The 17,556-nt window shown below is 44.2% G+C and overlaps 1 protein-coding gene across 1 annotated transcript in view; it reads right to left on the reverse strand.

The window, feature by feature from the left end:
- The window catches only part of CUL3 (cullin 3), a 93,278-nt gene extending 78,153 nt beyond the window's left edge, over positions 1–15,125 (reverse strand). The window contains exon 1 of the mRNA XM_015411998.1: positions 14,732–15,125. Within this exon, the coding sequence (XP_015267484.1) occupies positions 14,732–14,797 (66 nt within the window). The 5' untranslated portion in view covers positions 14,798–15,125. The remainder of the gene's footprint in view (positions 1–14,731) is intronic.
- Between the last annotated feature and the right edge of the window lie 2,431 nt (positions 15,126–17,556).

Raw genomic sequence — 17,556 nt, forward strand, 5'->3', positions numbered from 1 at the left:
ACGCATTGTAACCTAAACTGAATATTTAATCTGAGCTATCTTTTATTTCTGAAGAGTAGCTACGCTGGTAGTGCAGCAAAAACAAGTACTCTCATAGCACCTTAAAAAGATCAACATATCATAAAATAAACTTTTGTGGACTATAATCAATTTGTAGATTATCGTTTATAAAAGGATATGCCATAATAACTCCATAAAGACTTATACAGCTCTGTTTAACTTACAGCTGCCATTTTAACACACACACACACACACACACAGTTTCCCAATTTGGCTTCTGAGAAAAATTCCTAGACCTGTTCACTTTTGATTTACTACATACATTTACTTGCAAAACATTAACAATGTATTAAAATTGCTTAGAATTCCATTGTTTCACTAGTTAACCTTTGAGTTTTAGCATAACTAAAGTTATGTTCAAATTAATGCTTTAAATACTTGACCACTGATTGAGCAATATTTGATTGGCTAAGTAACTAACTCTCAATTTGTCCTTATTAGTCAGAATGAATATTTACAAATCATTGCACTTGGGATGATCCAAAAGAATTTCAATTAATAGTCTGTACATATAAAAAGATTTTTCCATCTCTCCACTGCAAGCACGTCCAAAGAGGTTATAATTTCATCATAAATCTTAATGCCTTGAGACTAATAGGGAATTAAATAAAATGACCTAATATAATGTAATACTCTACTATATGGCTGGAGAGCTCGTGCCTCAACTGTGAATGAAGCAGAATGCACATACGGCCCTCTCAGTTAGCCAAGTTTATCAAGACAAGTAACATTTGTGTCTCATCAAGTCATTGTCACATCTTAGTGTTGAGGCCATCCTGTAATATGAACAGGGTTTTTTTGTACTTATCTGCAAGGCCTCACTAAAGAAACAAAAAATACCACCAAATCAATTGGTAGAAGCCTATACATTTATGCAAATTAGAAGATGACCAGGAAACTATGCTTCCTCTCCTACAGATTCCAATGCTTCTACAAAACTTTACTAATCCAACCTACTGCCTAACTGTTAGAAATACCATCATAATGGCAACATAAGACTAAATATCCTGCAACTGAGCAAGAAAACAGAGCAAGGTTCAGCTCTATTCACCACTCCACAAATAGAGGATTTCTTTTTTTAAAAAAAAACCCTCACATTTTAGAAATGTTATGAGCTACTGTCGGGTGCCCAGTCAAAAAGCAAGATACCAATTTGACAAACAAAACAATCATTGTCCATATATGGATTCAGTACTGGAATCTATCACCAGAAGCAGAGATGTGGGACAGAAAAGTTTGCATAGAGAAATCTTCCAAACATCCCAATTTTGAAGTCTTCCCATGGGCCCTATTCCCATCACAGCTGCAATTTCTGCCCCCCAAAGGGTTTTAACTCATTAGTATCAACGCTTTTACAGCATTAATGCCTGAAAGCCAAACAAAGCTAGGAAAGGGGCTTCCCTTTTCCCACTCTGCCCCACACATAGACTGTGCTGTGATCAGAACTTGCTGGCTGAGAATCACTCTGTTTTGCTCTTGCAGAGATGCAAAGGCCCAAATGCTTCAGACCAAAAAACAGGAAACACTCTCTCATGCTTTATGCATGGGATATATATGGCAGATGCTTTTAGAGATAAGACTACTGATCAGATGGGTTTCTGGCCTTATACAACACAGCAGTGTGTTCCCATCAACTCACCTGCAGTTCTGCAGTACAAAAATCATTTAGCACAAAATGTTAGGTAAGTACTGATTTACATTCAGGGATGAGCACAAACTGGCTCATGAACTAAAGTCTGTCATGATTTTTGGTCTGTTCACAGTTAGTGAAGCGATGTGTGTGACCTGAAGAGCCACCACGAACTTCCAAAACTTTGATGCCGTCTGTGATAGTTCGTGAAGAGCAGAAAGCATGAGTTTAAGTGGCTCAGAGCCATTTAAACCCCTGCTGCTTGCTTTTCACAAAAACAGCTCGGAGCAATTTAAATCCCTGCTTTCCGCCACTCGCAGCTTCTCACAGGAAGCCCCTTTCCCACCCTTGTTTGGCTTCCAAGCGTTAATGCCATGTTGTATAAGGTCAGAAGTCCACCTGATCAGCAGTCTTATCTCTTTCTGCTTTTTGTGGGGAGCAGAAATCAGGGGTTTAAACTTTAAATGGCTAACAAACCAATATGAACTGGTTTAGTTCGTCAACCCACCTATCAGTTCATGATTAAATGAAATATTATTTTTGCCAACTGCAACCTAGGCAACACAGTAAAAATGGTTACTTTTTTTTTAAAGATATTGATCCACTATTTTGATTCCAGTGAGATTCTTTGCTTTTATAACTATTCCCTTCATTAAAACATGGGCTGCGGTCACACGGAGCATTAGCCACGCTACTGAAACGGATGATAGGCGGATTTTCCGGGCACGATCACACAGCAACATCTGGAAAGCGTAGAGCTCCCATGGCGAACCCGAGGCTTCCCGCCGAAGATGCGGCGTTAAAAACTAGTACCTCCGAGGTACTCGTTTCCAGAAACCGCAGGGCAAGGGCTGGCGTCTGATCGCGTTTCCGGTGGTAGTCCGTGGCATCCGGCGCCCGCCCATGTCCTGTCGCAAATAGGTTTTTTCCCCCAAGTCTCCACAGGATGTGCACAAGCACCCAAAGGCGTATGCGCACGAAGAGGAAAGCGAAAGTTTCATTGCTCCGCAGAATCACGCATGCCGTTGGTGAGATCGCGCCGCGCCACTTCTTTGCCGCGCTGCAGGATCATCGTGTGATCGCCACCTCGCCCCTACCCACGGGACCTCAACGGGACCTGTGATCGGGCGGCCACGCATTATTTTGCTTCAGGCCAAACTGCCACACTTCCCCCCCCCCCCGCGCATTTTACGGCCCGTGTGACCGGGACCAGAATACAGTAATTCCCAGTAGATAACTTCTCAACATTTCCCTGAAAACTGTAACAGACTTCTTAAATTAGTTGATGCACTGCTGACAGCTCATAAACTGCTCTTATGGTTAGGATATTTACTACTGTTTAACCCCCATATATTTATAGTTTTAACCCATTCCTCCTTCTGCTATCCTGACAGATAGCCAGAACTGCCCCCTGGCAGTTATGAATAAAAATTGGGAGATCGATAATGCCAGATCCTTTCCATATAGACTAAATTAACACAACAGCTTTCCCTTTAGCCAATTTTAATAACTTTATCATCAGTTTAGCTCTATTTGTTTGCAAACATTCTTTGTGAACAGTGGGGCTTACAGATGATACAATGGTCTGTATGAATTCTTGTTAGCACTAAGCATTAAGTACTCAAAGAATTATTGATCTTGCATAAAACACTATAGCAATCACTACTTACGATGAGGTTGTATTAGCCACTATTAGCCCTCACCTCCTCTCAAAATATCCAGTGTCAATGTTAGATGTTTAGTCTTTCATTCTTCAGAATATTACTTCACATTTTCCCTCAATAAACTTAATTGCTATCTCAATGGAGGCATGGGGAATCAAACCCGGTTCTCCCAGATTAGAGTCTGCACACTTAACCACTACACCATACTGGGAGCAGTAGGCAGCAGTCACACATGGACCCAGCCAGGACACACGGTGCTGCTGCTGCAGCAATCAGGACCTGGACCAGACAGGAACACACTGCCTATTCTACCACTGCCAGATCTTAATGAAAGTGGACAGTGGAGGAGTAGGTAATGCTGGCTTCACAGCTGCACAGGCAGGCAGCACCCATGGCCATACAAAGAAGCACTCCCTGCTCCTCCCTCTGCTTTCATGTGAAAGCAAGCACTTGGAGCAGCAGGGAGTGTTTCTCCGCTAACTCTCGACCAAGGGTGCCACCCATTCATGCAGCTGTCGAGTAGGCAGTGTCCATGGCTGAGAAACACTCCCTGCTGTACCTCCACCTGCTCTCACGCAAGGGAAAGCAGTGGAGCAGCAGGGAGTGCTTCTCATCTGGTTTCTGGCAATCAACACACTGACTTGGCAGCAGCCCAAGCTATCGGAGCCCATGGAGGGGATCTGAAGCCCACTCTTCCACTGTCTGCTCTCACTTGGAACGGCACAGCAGGCTGCAGTCCAGCATGCTAGTTAACCAGGTGTCAGGTAACACAGTTTTTACTATATTTACTACTACATGTAAAACATTAATCAAAATTCAGAACCACAGAGGGCAGAATAACCAACCCCTGCCCTTTCCAATTAATTAGCACTTCAAAGGTGTCTTATGAATAAAACGTGTATTTGTTCTTTTATACAGGAACACTACGAATATGGCAAATAGTATCAAAACCTTGGGGGAATCTAGATATCAACTGGATTTCTCTTGTGTATTAAATCATTTGCTTTATTACCAATGGAAATCAGGTTAAGACACACAATTTCCCATAAAGCTACACTGACTGCTAGTACTTATTCTATTTTCTTGTGCTTATGTTAGCTGCTCTAATGTGATTCTTTGTTCAAAAATGGAAATCACTTTACAGTTCCTAACCTTCTCTCTTGCCTTTAAAAAATAAAGGCACCATTTATTCTTCAGGATGCAATTTTATGCATACTTACCAAGAAGTACATAGTGTGGCTTACAGAATAAGCATGTAGAGGATTGCACCTTTGCCTCCTCTGAAAGTCCAAGCACTCTTTGAAGAGCTGCATCCGTACCCTACCTACAACTTTTGCTTTCCTTTCTCTTGAGATGAACTATCAGATTCAATCTACTCCAAGGTACTTTTAACATATGTTTAAAATCTAATTAAGGCTTATTACTCAAAAGTTACTTCCTGGGGGTGGTCTACATTTTACCTCTTTCACAAAAAGGAAGTTGGAAATAGCCTCTACGTGACAGCTTTTCTATGCTACTACTGCAACATGCAGTATGATTGATCAAGGAGCTCTTCCAGCTGGTGTTAAGTGGCTCCACAACAGTAGCAGCTACCACAGTAAGGAACAACTGGAGCTAGCATAGAAATTCATCATCAAAAGGGAAAGAATTGTATAACCACTACTAAATACAAGGGAGAGGGAAAGCTATCCTATGTAATATGTAGACTATAGTCTTGTACATTTGTTTTTCTGTTTATGTCTCAACATACTCATGCTAAATCTATAAACTTAGACTTACTAATCAACCTTTCACTTGACTGATGGGTTAAAATTATCTTTTTCAGATATTTTATTTTTTAAAATATTTATTTATGAGATTTCTATGCTGCCTCTTTAGAGTCTTGTTTGAAGCATTTTACTATTCAAATAATAAATGAGCAAAAACAAGCCATTTTGCTTCTCTGTGTTATTTCCATTCTGCTTACATTGATGTAGTCTGTAACTGAGAAGGGTTTCTACCACTCCCACTGGAAGTCTGTTGGGTGGCCAAATAAGGGATATGGACTCTTCAACAATGTAGAACTCCCTCCACAGAGAAACTCACATTTTGCTTTCCCTGGTGATATGTTGGTATCAGGCCAAAACAGTCCTTTAGAAGGAACAGCTGGGCTCCTCATTTAAAGATGTTTGCTGCTTTTTTATCTGGGTCCTGCTTTCGCTCTTTGCTGTTATTTTACTGATTTTTCTTTTGCTTTGCTGTATTATTATTATTTTTTGCTCATTTAGTTATTTGAACCCTGCTGTACAATTACTGCTTTTAACTGATGGCTTGTTTAAGAAACAATGAGGGCTTTCTATCTGAAAGAAGAAATACTAATATTTTCAATAAATTAAAGGGGCTGGAGCCAAAGAACGGCAAGGAACTGATTTTTCCTGCCTCTGTTTTCTGCAGCCTTCCTCACAACCCCAAAAGCTGTCTCTGAGGGTTACAGAACCTTTGCAAATAGCATGGGGTGCAGCTGAGGTGAGCAACGGCTTAAGTGGAAAACCCTGGAAATCACAGACCCTCCCTATTTGTGTGAATGCAAGTGTCTTTCACTTGTACAAGGGTGGCTCTGAATTCAACCCTCTGTATTCCCATGCTCTTTTAAAAAACTGAATATATTTTATAGTTTTTTGGGGATGCGAATCAGTATAACAATTTAATAGTGCAGCTTCAATAGGCTTAGAGTAACTCTGCATAGGATCACATTACAAGCATAGTAGAAATGGTCTGAGAACATTTTCACTAGAGTCAAAACACATTTGTTTTCAGGAGAGAAAATGTGTATTTAATCCACTTCTACAACACTTAAAGAGCTAACTTGCCTTCCTAGTCAGAATTGATAAAAAAGTTAAACATGACATACTCAACGGTGTCCCTCCAACTCTTGCAAGGTGATGAAGAATACATTTTTTTCACTAATCTTTGCTCAGCTTTTCTCTAAAGGATTTCCCCATTTACCCAGACACACCTCTTCCCTTCACCACACTCCATAGTAGGAAAACAAAATCTCTAGAATGATTAAACCCACAGAGAGCAAACACAAAGCTGACAATAGATTCAGGCAGGTAGCCATGTTGTTCTGAAGCAGAACAATGTTTGAGTCCAGTGGCACCTTTAAGACCAGCGAAGCTTTATTCTGGGTATAAGTTTTCGTGTGCACATTTCTTCAGATATCTGAAGAAATGTGCATGCACATAAAAGGTCTTAAAGGTGCCATTGGCACAAAGCTGACAAATTATTCAGCCTTTTCTATAATCCTGATAAAGAGGGAAAAGTCAAGAGAAGCAACAGAATTCAAAGCTCTTAAAGAGAGATTTTACAGTCAACACTTTCCCCAGCTAGAACATACCCCCCCACACACACACACACACAAGTACCAATAATAATATTTTCTACACCAAGAGCAGCATGTAGGCACAAGACTTCCTCCCTCTTGTGCCTCACCTTCCAGGCTCTTTCCTCCAAATCTGACTTGACAACCAGAAATGAGATGGGCTGCTGAAAGCTACAGAGCATAGAGGAAGCAATGCACAGGAAGGAAGAGAGTTCAGCTCCTTTCACCTGTTTGACCCCTTCAGTTCAAAAAGTAGTACACACATTCTCCACTCCACATGTGAATGATTCAGACACCAAAAACAGAGGCTGCTCCCATCATGCCTAGTTTGGTTCCCCATCATATCCTCTTGATGCCCTGAATAATGTGATTGCATACTTAATGATAACAAATAGAAGGTAGTGAAGATGTTAAAAAAGCACAAGTTAAAGACCGCACCAGACTTTTAAAAACTGATGGTTTCTTACACATCTAACCCACATAGTAAGCCTGAAATCTTGACTGTGCTTGCAGTTAGAATTCTTTTGTAAAGTAGCTTGTCAAACCTTGTTAGGGATGTAGTATTATTAGTGTCATCAATGAACACATTCCAGTGGAGGAAGAGGAGCCTTGTTGGGGGTCTAGCAACTGGGGTTGATCCGAGTTGGCCAAATAATGTCCTCATTCTCTACAGTACAAAAACAGGCTCCAGCAAGCCCTGTCTCATCCCATTTCAAACAGGCAGGGTATAAGTGAAGTAAATAAACTCAGCATTTTTGTGAGAATCATGCTCCTAAAACACAATTGCAGTGCTTGTGTGATATAGCCACAAAATACCCCAGAGTACATATTACCCTCCGGTACACACTGAGATCCTGCCCAACTCACCACAGCTTACTGACAAATAAATCTTGGGATGTCTTGAGTGCAGTCCTATGCAAACTACCTTGCTGGACATTTTCTGAGTAAACATGCACAGGCTCTGTCTGCATGATTTATGAGATGGGCTCATTCCGAACCTCTACAAGCATGCAATGGAATTTTATTCAGGCATTAGATTAAGCACTAGCTTTTGCCTCCTTCAAATAAGGAAGTATAGAGTTATTGGAACTGAAAATGCTAAAAACAAACTGTTAAACACACGTCAGAATTTTTGTAGTTGGGTTTAGACAACCAATCAAAATATGAGGCTTGAGGGTATTCTGGATGCTGATGTTCACAAAGACAAGAGATGTCACCTATGAGAAGGCCTCTTGCATAAAATACTTCCATAGTATTATAAGGCCAATAAGATTTTACTTGTGGACTCCCACCCACCCTCCCTTTAATAAACTTTAAGTATCTTAAGACAAAATATCCAACTTAAACAGTGATGGAATGCTTTACTGGTTGATCTGTGTTCGCAAATATAACATGCAACATACTTATTGACAAATATCAATTAAAATATGTTTTAAAAAGATATCCAGTGAATTCCATGTCCAGGTACAAATGGAAGACCTAGCTGGAGAATGTGATTTCTATCATGTATGTTAAAAACTGTTAGCTTTTTTGGTGGCCCTTGTGAGGACAGAAAGGTGGAATATAAATTCTGAAAATAAATATACACTCTCCATGTCCATTCCTCAGAGCTGTAGCAGATTTCATATATTGGGATGTGGAATCTAGTTATAGATTAGCATGGAGTTCCTGTAAGTCAGAAGGCAAACTGTTTAGGATGGTTTATACATTTGAAATACTTCGGAAACCTGACCAAGTGAGAGTGTCTGTGGGGTAGAAAATCCCTTTTGTAATTATTATACAAGATGTTCACAGTGGTCTGTAGGCTGGATGATAACTGTATAACAACAAAGTTAGACAGTATTGGAGCATCTGGCTTTTAAAACTATTAAAACAACCCCCAATAAACAATTAAGCAATTAAAAGAATTAAAAACAGAGTTAAAGTAAGTACAAAAAACCAAAACACCTCCTCAGCACTTAAAACACTGATTGGGAAGGAGGGATCACTGAGGGAACACCAAACCAAACAAAAAAGCCTTACCTGCTGGTGGAAAATCGCAAAAAAAGGGGACAGATAAATCTCCTTGGGGAGAAAGTTCCAGGGCTTTGGTGCCTAACCTCAGAAAGTGGGAGAAAAATTCTGAGTCCAGTGGCACCTTTAAGACCAACAAAGTTTTATTCAAGGTATAAGCTTTCATGTGCAAGCACACTTCCTCAGATACAGTGTAACAGAATTTCAAGCCCTGGGCTTGAAGAATAAAACTTTGTTTGTCTTAAAGGTGTCATTGGACTCAAACTTTGTTCTGCTGCTTCAGAGCAACATAGCTACACACCTGAATCTATGCTCAGAAAGTGGAGGGACCTAAAGCAGGATCTCCAAAGATGATCGTAGTGGTCAGCTGGGTTCATAAGGGAGTAAATGGGCCCTCGGGCACGTTGGTCCCAAACCATTTATGGTTTCGAGGTCAGCACCAGTACCTTGAATTGTGCCCAGAAAAAAACTGGATGCCAGTGTAGATGGCCAAGACTGGAATGATATGGTCCCTACAACCCACTTCAGTCATCATCTTGGCTGCAGCATTCCATAACAACTAAAGTTTCTGAACACTTTCCAAGGGTAGCCCCACATAGATCGCACTGCAATCAACTAATCTAGATGTAATCAGGGCATGCACTACAGAGACCAGTAGGAAAGGAGAATGAACCATAGTTCAACAGTTCACTACACAACATAGGCATTAATGCACTCCATTCCTATCTGCACCTAGTCCAGTGCAGAGGCAATAAGTAGGAGGCAGCATAGCCAGGAATCACTGCTGGTGGAAGCTACTATGGAGATACAGCATTCTTCTTCACAGGAACAAAACTACATTTTTGAAGTCCCTCCCAACTACTGTTAACCTTTCTGAAACTGTGACAACTTCATCATGAAATAAAGTCATATTGTTTTTTAACAGATTGGAAGCAGGCAAAAGCAATGGTCTCTGCCTAATTCTTGTCAAAGCTACAGAATGCCACAGTAGGCCATCATGTCAATGACTTCTTCCAATGACAGGCATTAAGATCTTATGATAGGAACTGACTTTGTAAGCAGATATTGACTTAATTCTACCTAAACATCTGTACCAATACAATGTCTTATAGATTAATCCTATTCAGATATATGCTCACTTAACTCTGCAAAGGATTTGGCTATTTGTTTTCCAGATATTTACATCTGGCATACTGTGTACTCAAATTGTGCAATCCAAAACTTTAATAGCTCTACAAGTACAGCAACCCCATTTAATGTAAATAACCATTTTCAAATTTTCTCTACCCAGTGTCATTACGATATTAAACTAGATCAAACTAGGTGAGGATGCTGAGGGTTAACTCTGGGGCCTCATGTGTAAAAATGCAGTTTCAACCAGTGACCTGTTGTCCCTACTGATGATGAAGCCAATTAGAAAGCACTTGAGAAGACAGTAAGTTTTAAAAAGCCAAACTTCAGCATGGGTTTATAGTCTACTACACAGCATATACAGCAAGTGTAGATCACTAGTTATTTATACTTGTGGATCACCTCTGAACTGTGAATTTGTACTGCATCTATATATCACTACAACATTTGACTTGATTTTTCAATGTTGCTCTTGTTGAACAAGTTACTCTTGATGTACACAGTTCAAATAAACACATGCATGCTGATCACTGATTTAACATAGAGGCACAACTACTGGCAATTTCTTCAACCAGGGTATGGAGCTTTATTATTTATTTATTTATATTTATATTTATATCCCACCCATCCTGCAACTAAACTGCTTGGGGGCTAAAGTGCATCACTATGATAGTCTCTCAGAAGCTCGATCAACCCCCAAGAATGAAGGTGTGTCAGGCACTTCAAACAGGACAAAAAAGGGCTCTTTGAAGAGTGTCACTTTGCCAGGTCAGCAACCATATCTGCATGCGGTTTTTGGCATAGGCAATCTTGTTTCCAACTACTGCTTCTTTGGAACTAGTGTAGTGTATGTACCACGGTCAGATGTGGCCTGACAATAACCAACCTTGATAGATGGTGAAATCGTTTTCAACAACATGTATAACTATATGTAAAACTGTAGCATCAATTCATTAGTGGAGTAAGGAGTGACTGCTATGGCTTGTGTAAGCCATGGCTTACAATGGCTATTTTGGTGATCCTCATTTTACACTCTGCATATATTTCACCTCTAAGGAGGTATATCTGAAAAATTCAATCAACTATTTACTTCTTAAACAATTAGGACAACCGCTAACAAGAACCAGTTTCACAGGACAAAAACAATAATGCTCTGTTCTGTGAAGGCTGCATGAACATTCTTCACCCACTAACATTTTACATGCCCAAGTGCAAGAAAAAATGCAGAACGAAAACTGTTTCTCTCAACTACCAAGTTTATTTATCTCATACAGTATAATTCTCATGTACACTAAAGAATCTGATGCATGAATCTCATCAACCACGTTTTAAAAAGCGTTCAGAAGTTTTGCTTGCAACAAAATTATTAACCAATTTTTTTAAACTTTCAGTGTAGGTGTTGCTTGCAGTGAAATCATCTTAGATACGAGTGAGCCATTTTGTCATTGGTGACTGTCATTATTATTTAGGCAGCTAATACTGCTTTTAAAAAGGTAAAGGTTCCCTTGCTCGAAAGCCAGTCGAATCCGACTCTAGGGTTGCGGTGCTCATCTCCGTTTCAAAGCCGAAGAGCCAGCGCTGTCTGAAGACATTTCCGTGGTCATGTGGCCGGCATGACTAAACACCAAGGCGCACGGAACGCTGTTACCTTCCCACTGAAGTGGTACCTATTTATCGACTTGAAATTTCTTACTTTCGAACTGCTCGGTTGGCAGGAGCTGGAACTAGAGACGGGAGCTCACTCCGTCATGTGGCACTCGGGTCTCGAACTGCTGACCTTCCACAGCCTGCAGTTCAGCGTCTGAACCACTTGAGCCAATGCTTTTAGGCGTTTCAAAATGAACCAATCTGGCATATTTAAATAATAAGTCTCTACAATGACTCCTAACACTAGTTTATTTATTTATCTATCTTTACATTTATATCTCGCCCTCCCCAAAGGCTCAGGGCGGCTCACAAGAGGCATAAATGCCTGGTTAAAACAATGAACAATATAAAACAATATAAAATACTATATGCATAATACACTAAAAAATGTTGATGCTCCAGAATTACTTAACCATAGATTTCAAGATGGGGTTCTGGAGGTTTTATACCAGAACAACAAACCAACAATGTGCGTCCCAACTACACTGTCAAGGAATGTCTCACGCCCCCAATAATACCGACTTCACCGATGGTCAAAGTGCGGAGATGAGGGGCGGTGATGGAATAGTGGTGGCGGCAGCTCCTACTCAAAAGCCTGGCGGAAGAGCTCCATTTTACAGGCCCTGTGGAACTGCACCAGGTCCCGCAGGGCCCGGATCTCCTCTGGGAGCTCATTCCACCAGGTAGGAGCCACCACCGAAAACGCCCTGGCCCTGGTGACAGCGAATTTGATGTTTCTGGGGCCTGGAATATCCAGGAGATCTTGATTTCCCGACCGTAGTGCCCTTGGGGGAACATGTGGGGAAAGGCGGTCCCTTAGGTAAGCCGGACCATGTAGGGCTTTAAAGGTTAAAACCAGCACTTTGAAGAGAATCTGGTACGCCATTGGTAGCCAGTGCAGCGCTTTCAGCACAGGCCGGATGTGGTCCTGTCTAGTGAGACCCATCAACAGCCTTGCTGCAGCATTCTGCACTAGCTGCAGCTTGCGAATTTGCGACAGAGGCAGCCCCATGTAGAGAGCTTTACAGTAGTCTAGCCTCGAGGTGACTGTCGCCTGGATCACTGTAGCCAGGTCATCTCGGTCAAGGAAAGGAACCAACTGCTGCGCCAGCCGAAGATGGTAAAAGGCTGACTTGGCAGTGGCTGCCACCTGGGCCTCCATCGTTAAGGAGGACTCCAGGAGCACACCCAAACTCCTAACCTCCGACGATGGCACCAAAGGAGCCCCATCGAAGGTCGGGAGAGGGAGCCCCAACCCCGAACCGACTCAGGCCCAGGACCTCCGTCTTTGCTGGGTTTAGTTTCAGCCGACTCTGAGCCAACCAGCCACGGCCTGTAACGCCCGATAAAGGTCATCCGGGGCGGAGTCCGACCGCCCGCCCAGCATCAGATAGAGCTGGGTGTCATCTACATATTGATAGTACCCAAGCCCACAACTCCAGGCAATCTGGGCAAGGGGGCGCATGTAGATGTTAAACAACATCGGGGACAGCACCACCCCCTGAGGCACCCCACATTCAAGAAGCCACCTCCAGGACCGCTGATCCCCTATCGCCACCCTTTGTCCCCGACCATGGAGAAAAGAGGCAAACCATTGAAGGGCAAGCCCCTGAATCCCCACGTCAGTGAGGCAGTGGGCTATGAACTGGTGGTCGACTGTATTGAATGCGGCCGACAGATCTAACAACAGCAGTGCCGCCACACCGCCACGATCCAGATGCCTACGGAGGTCGTCAGTCAGAGCGACCGGTACCGTCTCCGTCCCATGACCCGGGCGAAAGCCGGACTGGAAGGGATCGAGGACAGAAGCATCATCCAGAAAGCCCTGTAACTGTGTCGCCACCGCCTTCCCCATAAGTTTGCCCAAATAGGGCAAATTGGACACCGGCTGATAGTTGGCCAAGTCCAGAGATGGTTTTTTCAAGAGAAGGTGGACCATTGCTTCCTTGAGTGCCCTAGGGAACCATCCCTCCAAGAAACATCTCTGTCTTGAAAGTACACATTCAACTGCTACAGTGCAACTATGTTTTTGAATTTGAGTTTCATGAATTGACATGCAAAACCACCAGTTGATCTGCTGAGTCTCAGCAATGTGTACTTAGAAATAAACATTATTCCTTTTAATGGGGCTAATTCTGATTAAACAAGATCGAGTGACAAGAATCCTCCAAGTTTAAAATGAATAATTTCTTTGGAAGATGGAACTGTAGGCTGCTCAAATGCTGACAGTGATAGTTCATTCATGTAAACAGGTATAGCGAGTTTCTTTGTGAAGGCAATAATTACTTGCCACTGGTTTCCTTAATCAAACACAACAAAATGCTTCTGCTGAAGCCTAAAAACCAACAGCGCAACTAAGCATCTCCTGTTCGACATCTACACTAAGATATATATAGTCAAGTATTTTGGTTATCAATGACAGATTCAAATACCTGGAGGGGGGAACTTTACATATTACAAGTCCCACCGCTCAGGATTGTTTTTATGTTAGTTTGCTTTTAGGCTCCAGTTGAATCAACTACTGTCAAGAGTTTGGAGAGATACAGGGTAACTTGAAATACAAATAATCAGGAAAATTCCTCCCAAATGACAACTAACCCCACAGTGAATATTAAACCCCAAGGCCTGATGGGAAAACGAAGTATCGTTTGTCACTACAAGGGGTTTGGTCTTGGATGGTAAAACCCCTACAGTATTCACTTCAATTGTTTTGACACTGGGGAGCAAAAACAAGCCCCACAAGTTCGGAAAGGTGAGCCAGCCTGTTCAGTCGGCTGACCGAAAGACAGCAAATAACACGGCCCTGGGACACACACACACACACACACACACACAGCTTTTAAGGGGTTTTCAAACGCAGCTGAAGTCCTCTCACGAGCAAAACAAACAGTGAAGCAGCAGCATCCAGGCCATTGTCGAGGGCCCGGGAGAAGCCTGGCTGTCCCCAGATGGCGGGCCTGTCCAACCTCCCTCTTCCCTCCCCAGGACGAGAGCCTGCGTTGCCCCCCTCCTCTTCACCAGCGGTGACAGCCTCCCTCCCCTCGACGGCGGCCCAACGTCGGTGTGCCATCCGCCTCCGGGGAGGAAACCAGTGACAGGCCGTGGGAGGGGGAAGCAGTTTGCTAGGCCAGGCCGAGGCCGGCGGCTCGCCTCATCCCCTCTAGGCCGGGCCGGGCCAGGCCCCGCGACGTCGCCTCCTCTCCTCCCTCACACTCCCTCACTCACCGGGAAGGCTCGGATCCGCATCTTGGTGTCCTTCCGGCTGCCCGTCCCCTTGCTCAGGTTCGACATCTTCGGGCCCGGCGGGAGCGGAGCCCCCTTCCTGAGGGGCGGGGGGAGGGGAGGGAAAGGGGTCGGGGAGGAGAAGCCCCCTCTAGGCGGCGGGGCGGCGACCTTCACTCCGGGCGGCGAGCGAGGAGCCCAGGCGAGGCAGAGGCCTCGGAGGCGGCAGTCTCGCTTCTCGGACTCTCGGCGGCGGCAGCGGCGGCTCCCTCAGCCTCCTTCGCCTCCTCCTCCGCCGCCGCGATGGCGGCCAAACATTGCTCAGTGCGCAGGGCCGAGCAGGGCCCCCCCCTCCTCCTCCTCCTCCTCCTCCTCCTCCTCCTCCCCTCACACAGAGACACAGACAGATCCGGCGGGGGCGGCAGCGAGAAAGAGAGCGAGAGGGGGGAGGGAAGAGGAAAGGGAGGAGCGCAGCCGGCAGGGAGGAGGGGTGAGGGGGAGTGGAGTGGGAGCGCGGGAGGGGAGGGGGCGCCTCGGGAGATCTCGCGAGAGCTCCTTCGGCCTCTTTGCGAGACTAGGAGGGGTGGGCGGAGGGGAGGAAGTGTTGTCTTTCTTGCCTCTCGAGGGAGGGAGGAGCCAGAGCGTTTGTCGTTAAAGGGAAAGGGGGCGGAGGCGAGAGAGAGCCGTCTGTGGACCCGTGATAGATGTGCGGGGTAGGAGCGACTTTGCGCTCTGTTCTCGTGTCGTGCAGCGTTCTTTTTAAAATTAAACTCGTGTTGGACTGACGCGTGTCCGGATGTCCACATGTTTATGAATAGGCAATGGATTAGGAGAATAGAAATGTGCAGGTTGATTCAATAGGCGTCGTAAAAGGCGCTACTTAAATTGAGGCTGTTGGAGTCGTCGTCGTAGCATTTGGTGTGATCTTCAGGTAATGAAATTTGGCAGTGGACTGGTCAGAGGCTGGGACTGGGATGGAGACCCGGGAGTTTTCTTGATGACCTTGAGCCAGAAGACTCTCGGCCACAATGTTCCCTCTGAACTGTGGAGCCTTGTGAGCAAACATTCTACTTCGTAAGTTACTGGCCATTAAAGTTGTGAGCCAGCAATCTGGCTGCTGCATGAATTAGTTTGCTCTGGAGCCATCCTTCCTGAGCTGAGACAAAAATATGTGAACTGGAGGCTTAGAGGGAACACTGCTCTCTGCCTAACGATACCACATGGTGTTGTGGAGGAAAGGAGAATGATGTAAGGTACTTTGAGTCCCCATTGGATATGTATACATGGAATAAACAAATAAATATGTACCTCTCTGCTCGTGGCAAGATTCACAGTAATTGGCCTAGACTGGAAATGTACTTTGGCCATAAATAGAAGTTGAGAACCTTTATTTTTAACATCTGGAGTTAGGGATGCCAGCCTCCAGGTGGGACCTGGGGAGCCCATGGAATTACTGCTTATCTTCAGACTCCACATCAATACCCCTGACAGGGGTCATTTTGTAGAAAAAGAGCTAGGGGGACTCATTAGCATAACTCATTAGCATATGCCACACCCCCTGACATCACCGGAAGTGTGTCCTCCCCACAGCCGGTGGCGACCTCCAGTGGGCACCAGCAAGGAGCTCCAGGCCCCGCCCTCCCGCACCTCACCCGGGGGGATGGCGTCCCCCCGCGTCCCCCCCGCAAATGACCCCTGCCCCTGAAAAAAAATGAGAGGATGGACTCTATGGCACTGTACCCCACTGAGGTCCTTGTCCTCCCAGGCTTCACCCCCAGATCTCCAAGAGGTTCCCAACCTGGATCTGGCAACCCTAACCCCCCTATCCCCTGCTGGTGGCCAGGGGGAACCTGGCATCCCCACCTGGAGTATCCTGCAAACTGATGATATCTTTGAAAGATGTCAACTGATAATAAAGCTCAAGACAATGCATCCAACTAGACTTAACTAAGACCATGGCATCCGGCCCCATCACTCCTTGGCAAATAGAAGGGGAAGTCGTGGACGTAGTGACAGACTTCACGTTCCTGGGAGCCCAGATCACCGCAGACTGTGACAGCAGCCATGAAATTAAAAGACGCCTGCTCCTTGGGAGGAAAGTGATGGCAAACCTAAACAGCATGATAAAAAGTAGAGACATCACCCTGCCAACAAAAGTCCACATGGTCAAAGCAATGGTATTCCCAGTAGTCATGTATGGCTGCGAGAGTTGGACTGCCCTCTCTTGAAAAACCTCGGACAGGTACAAAGCCATAGACTCCACCCTACAAACTAACTATTCCCTTTTGGGGAACCATCAGTGCCAATCTCCAGGTGAGGGCTGAAGATCACTCTCAAATTACAACTGTTCTTTAGGTAGCAGAGATCAGTTCCTCTGGAGAAAATGGTGGACTCGGTGTCATTATACTTTGCTGAGGTTGCCACAGCAAATTGACACTGAGTGTCCAAGGCCGGAACACCCGCCCAGAGCCTCTTTCTAGAGGCCGTTGTATTTATTTCCACAACCGGTCTTTTTCCTAGTAGATAATAAAAGAAAACCTAACAAGCATGTAAAAACTAACAGAAAAAGAGAGCAAAGTAATTTATACTTATTTAATCTAACACAATTAGCTAAACCAAGAAATATGTGGGATTTCAATGAGGTGTTAACATTGAACGTAATATGCTGCAAGCTGTTGTAGTATCAGTTGCTACTTATAAATTTAACCATTTGTGATATATTTGCTTGATAGATTTTTAAACTTGTTTTCAGACTGCCAGTCTTGATGCATGTTGAAGAAATGAGGATACTGCTTGAGGCAATCCCTTCACTGTAAGAGGCTACATAC

The sequence above is a fragment of the Gekko japonicus genome, unplaced genomic scaffold (assembly GCF_001447785.1).
Source record: "Gekko japonicus isolate JY-2015 unplaced genomic scaffold, Gekko_japonicus_V1.1 scaffold825, whole genome shotgun sequence".
Taxonomy (NCBI): domain Eukaryota; kingdom Metazoa; phylum Chordata; class Lepidosauria; order Squamata; family Gekkonidae; genus Gekko; species Gekko japonicus.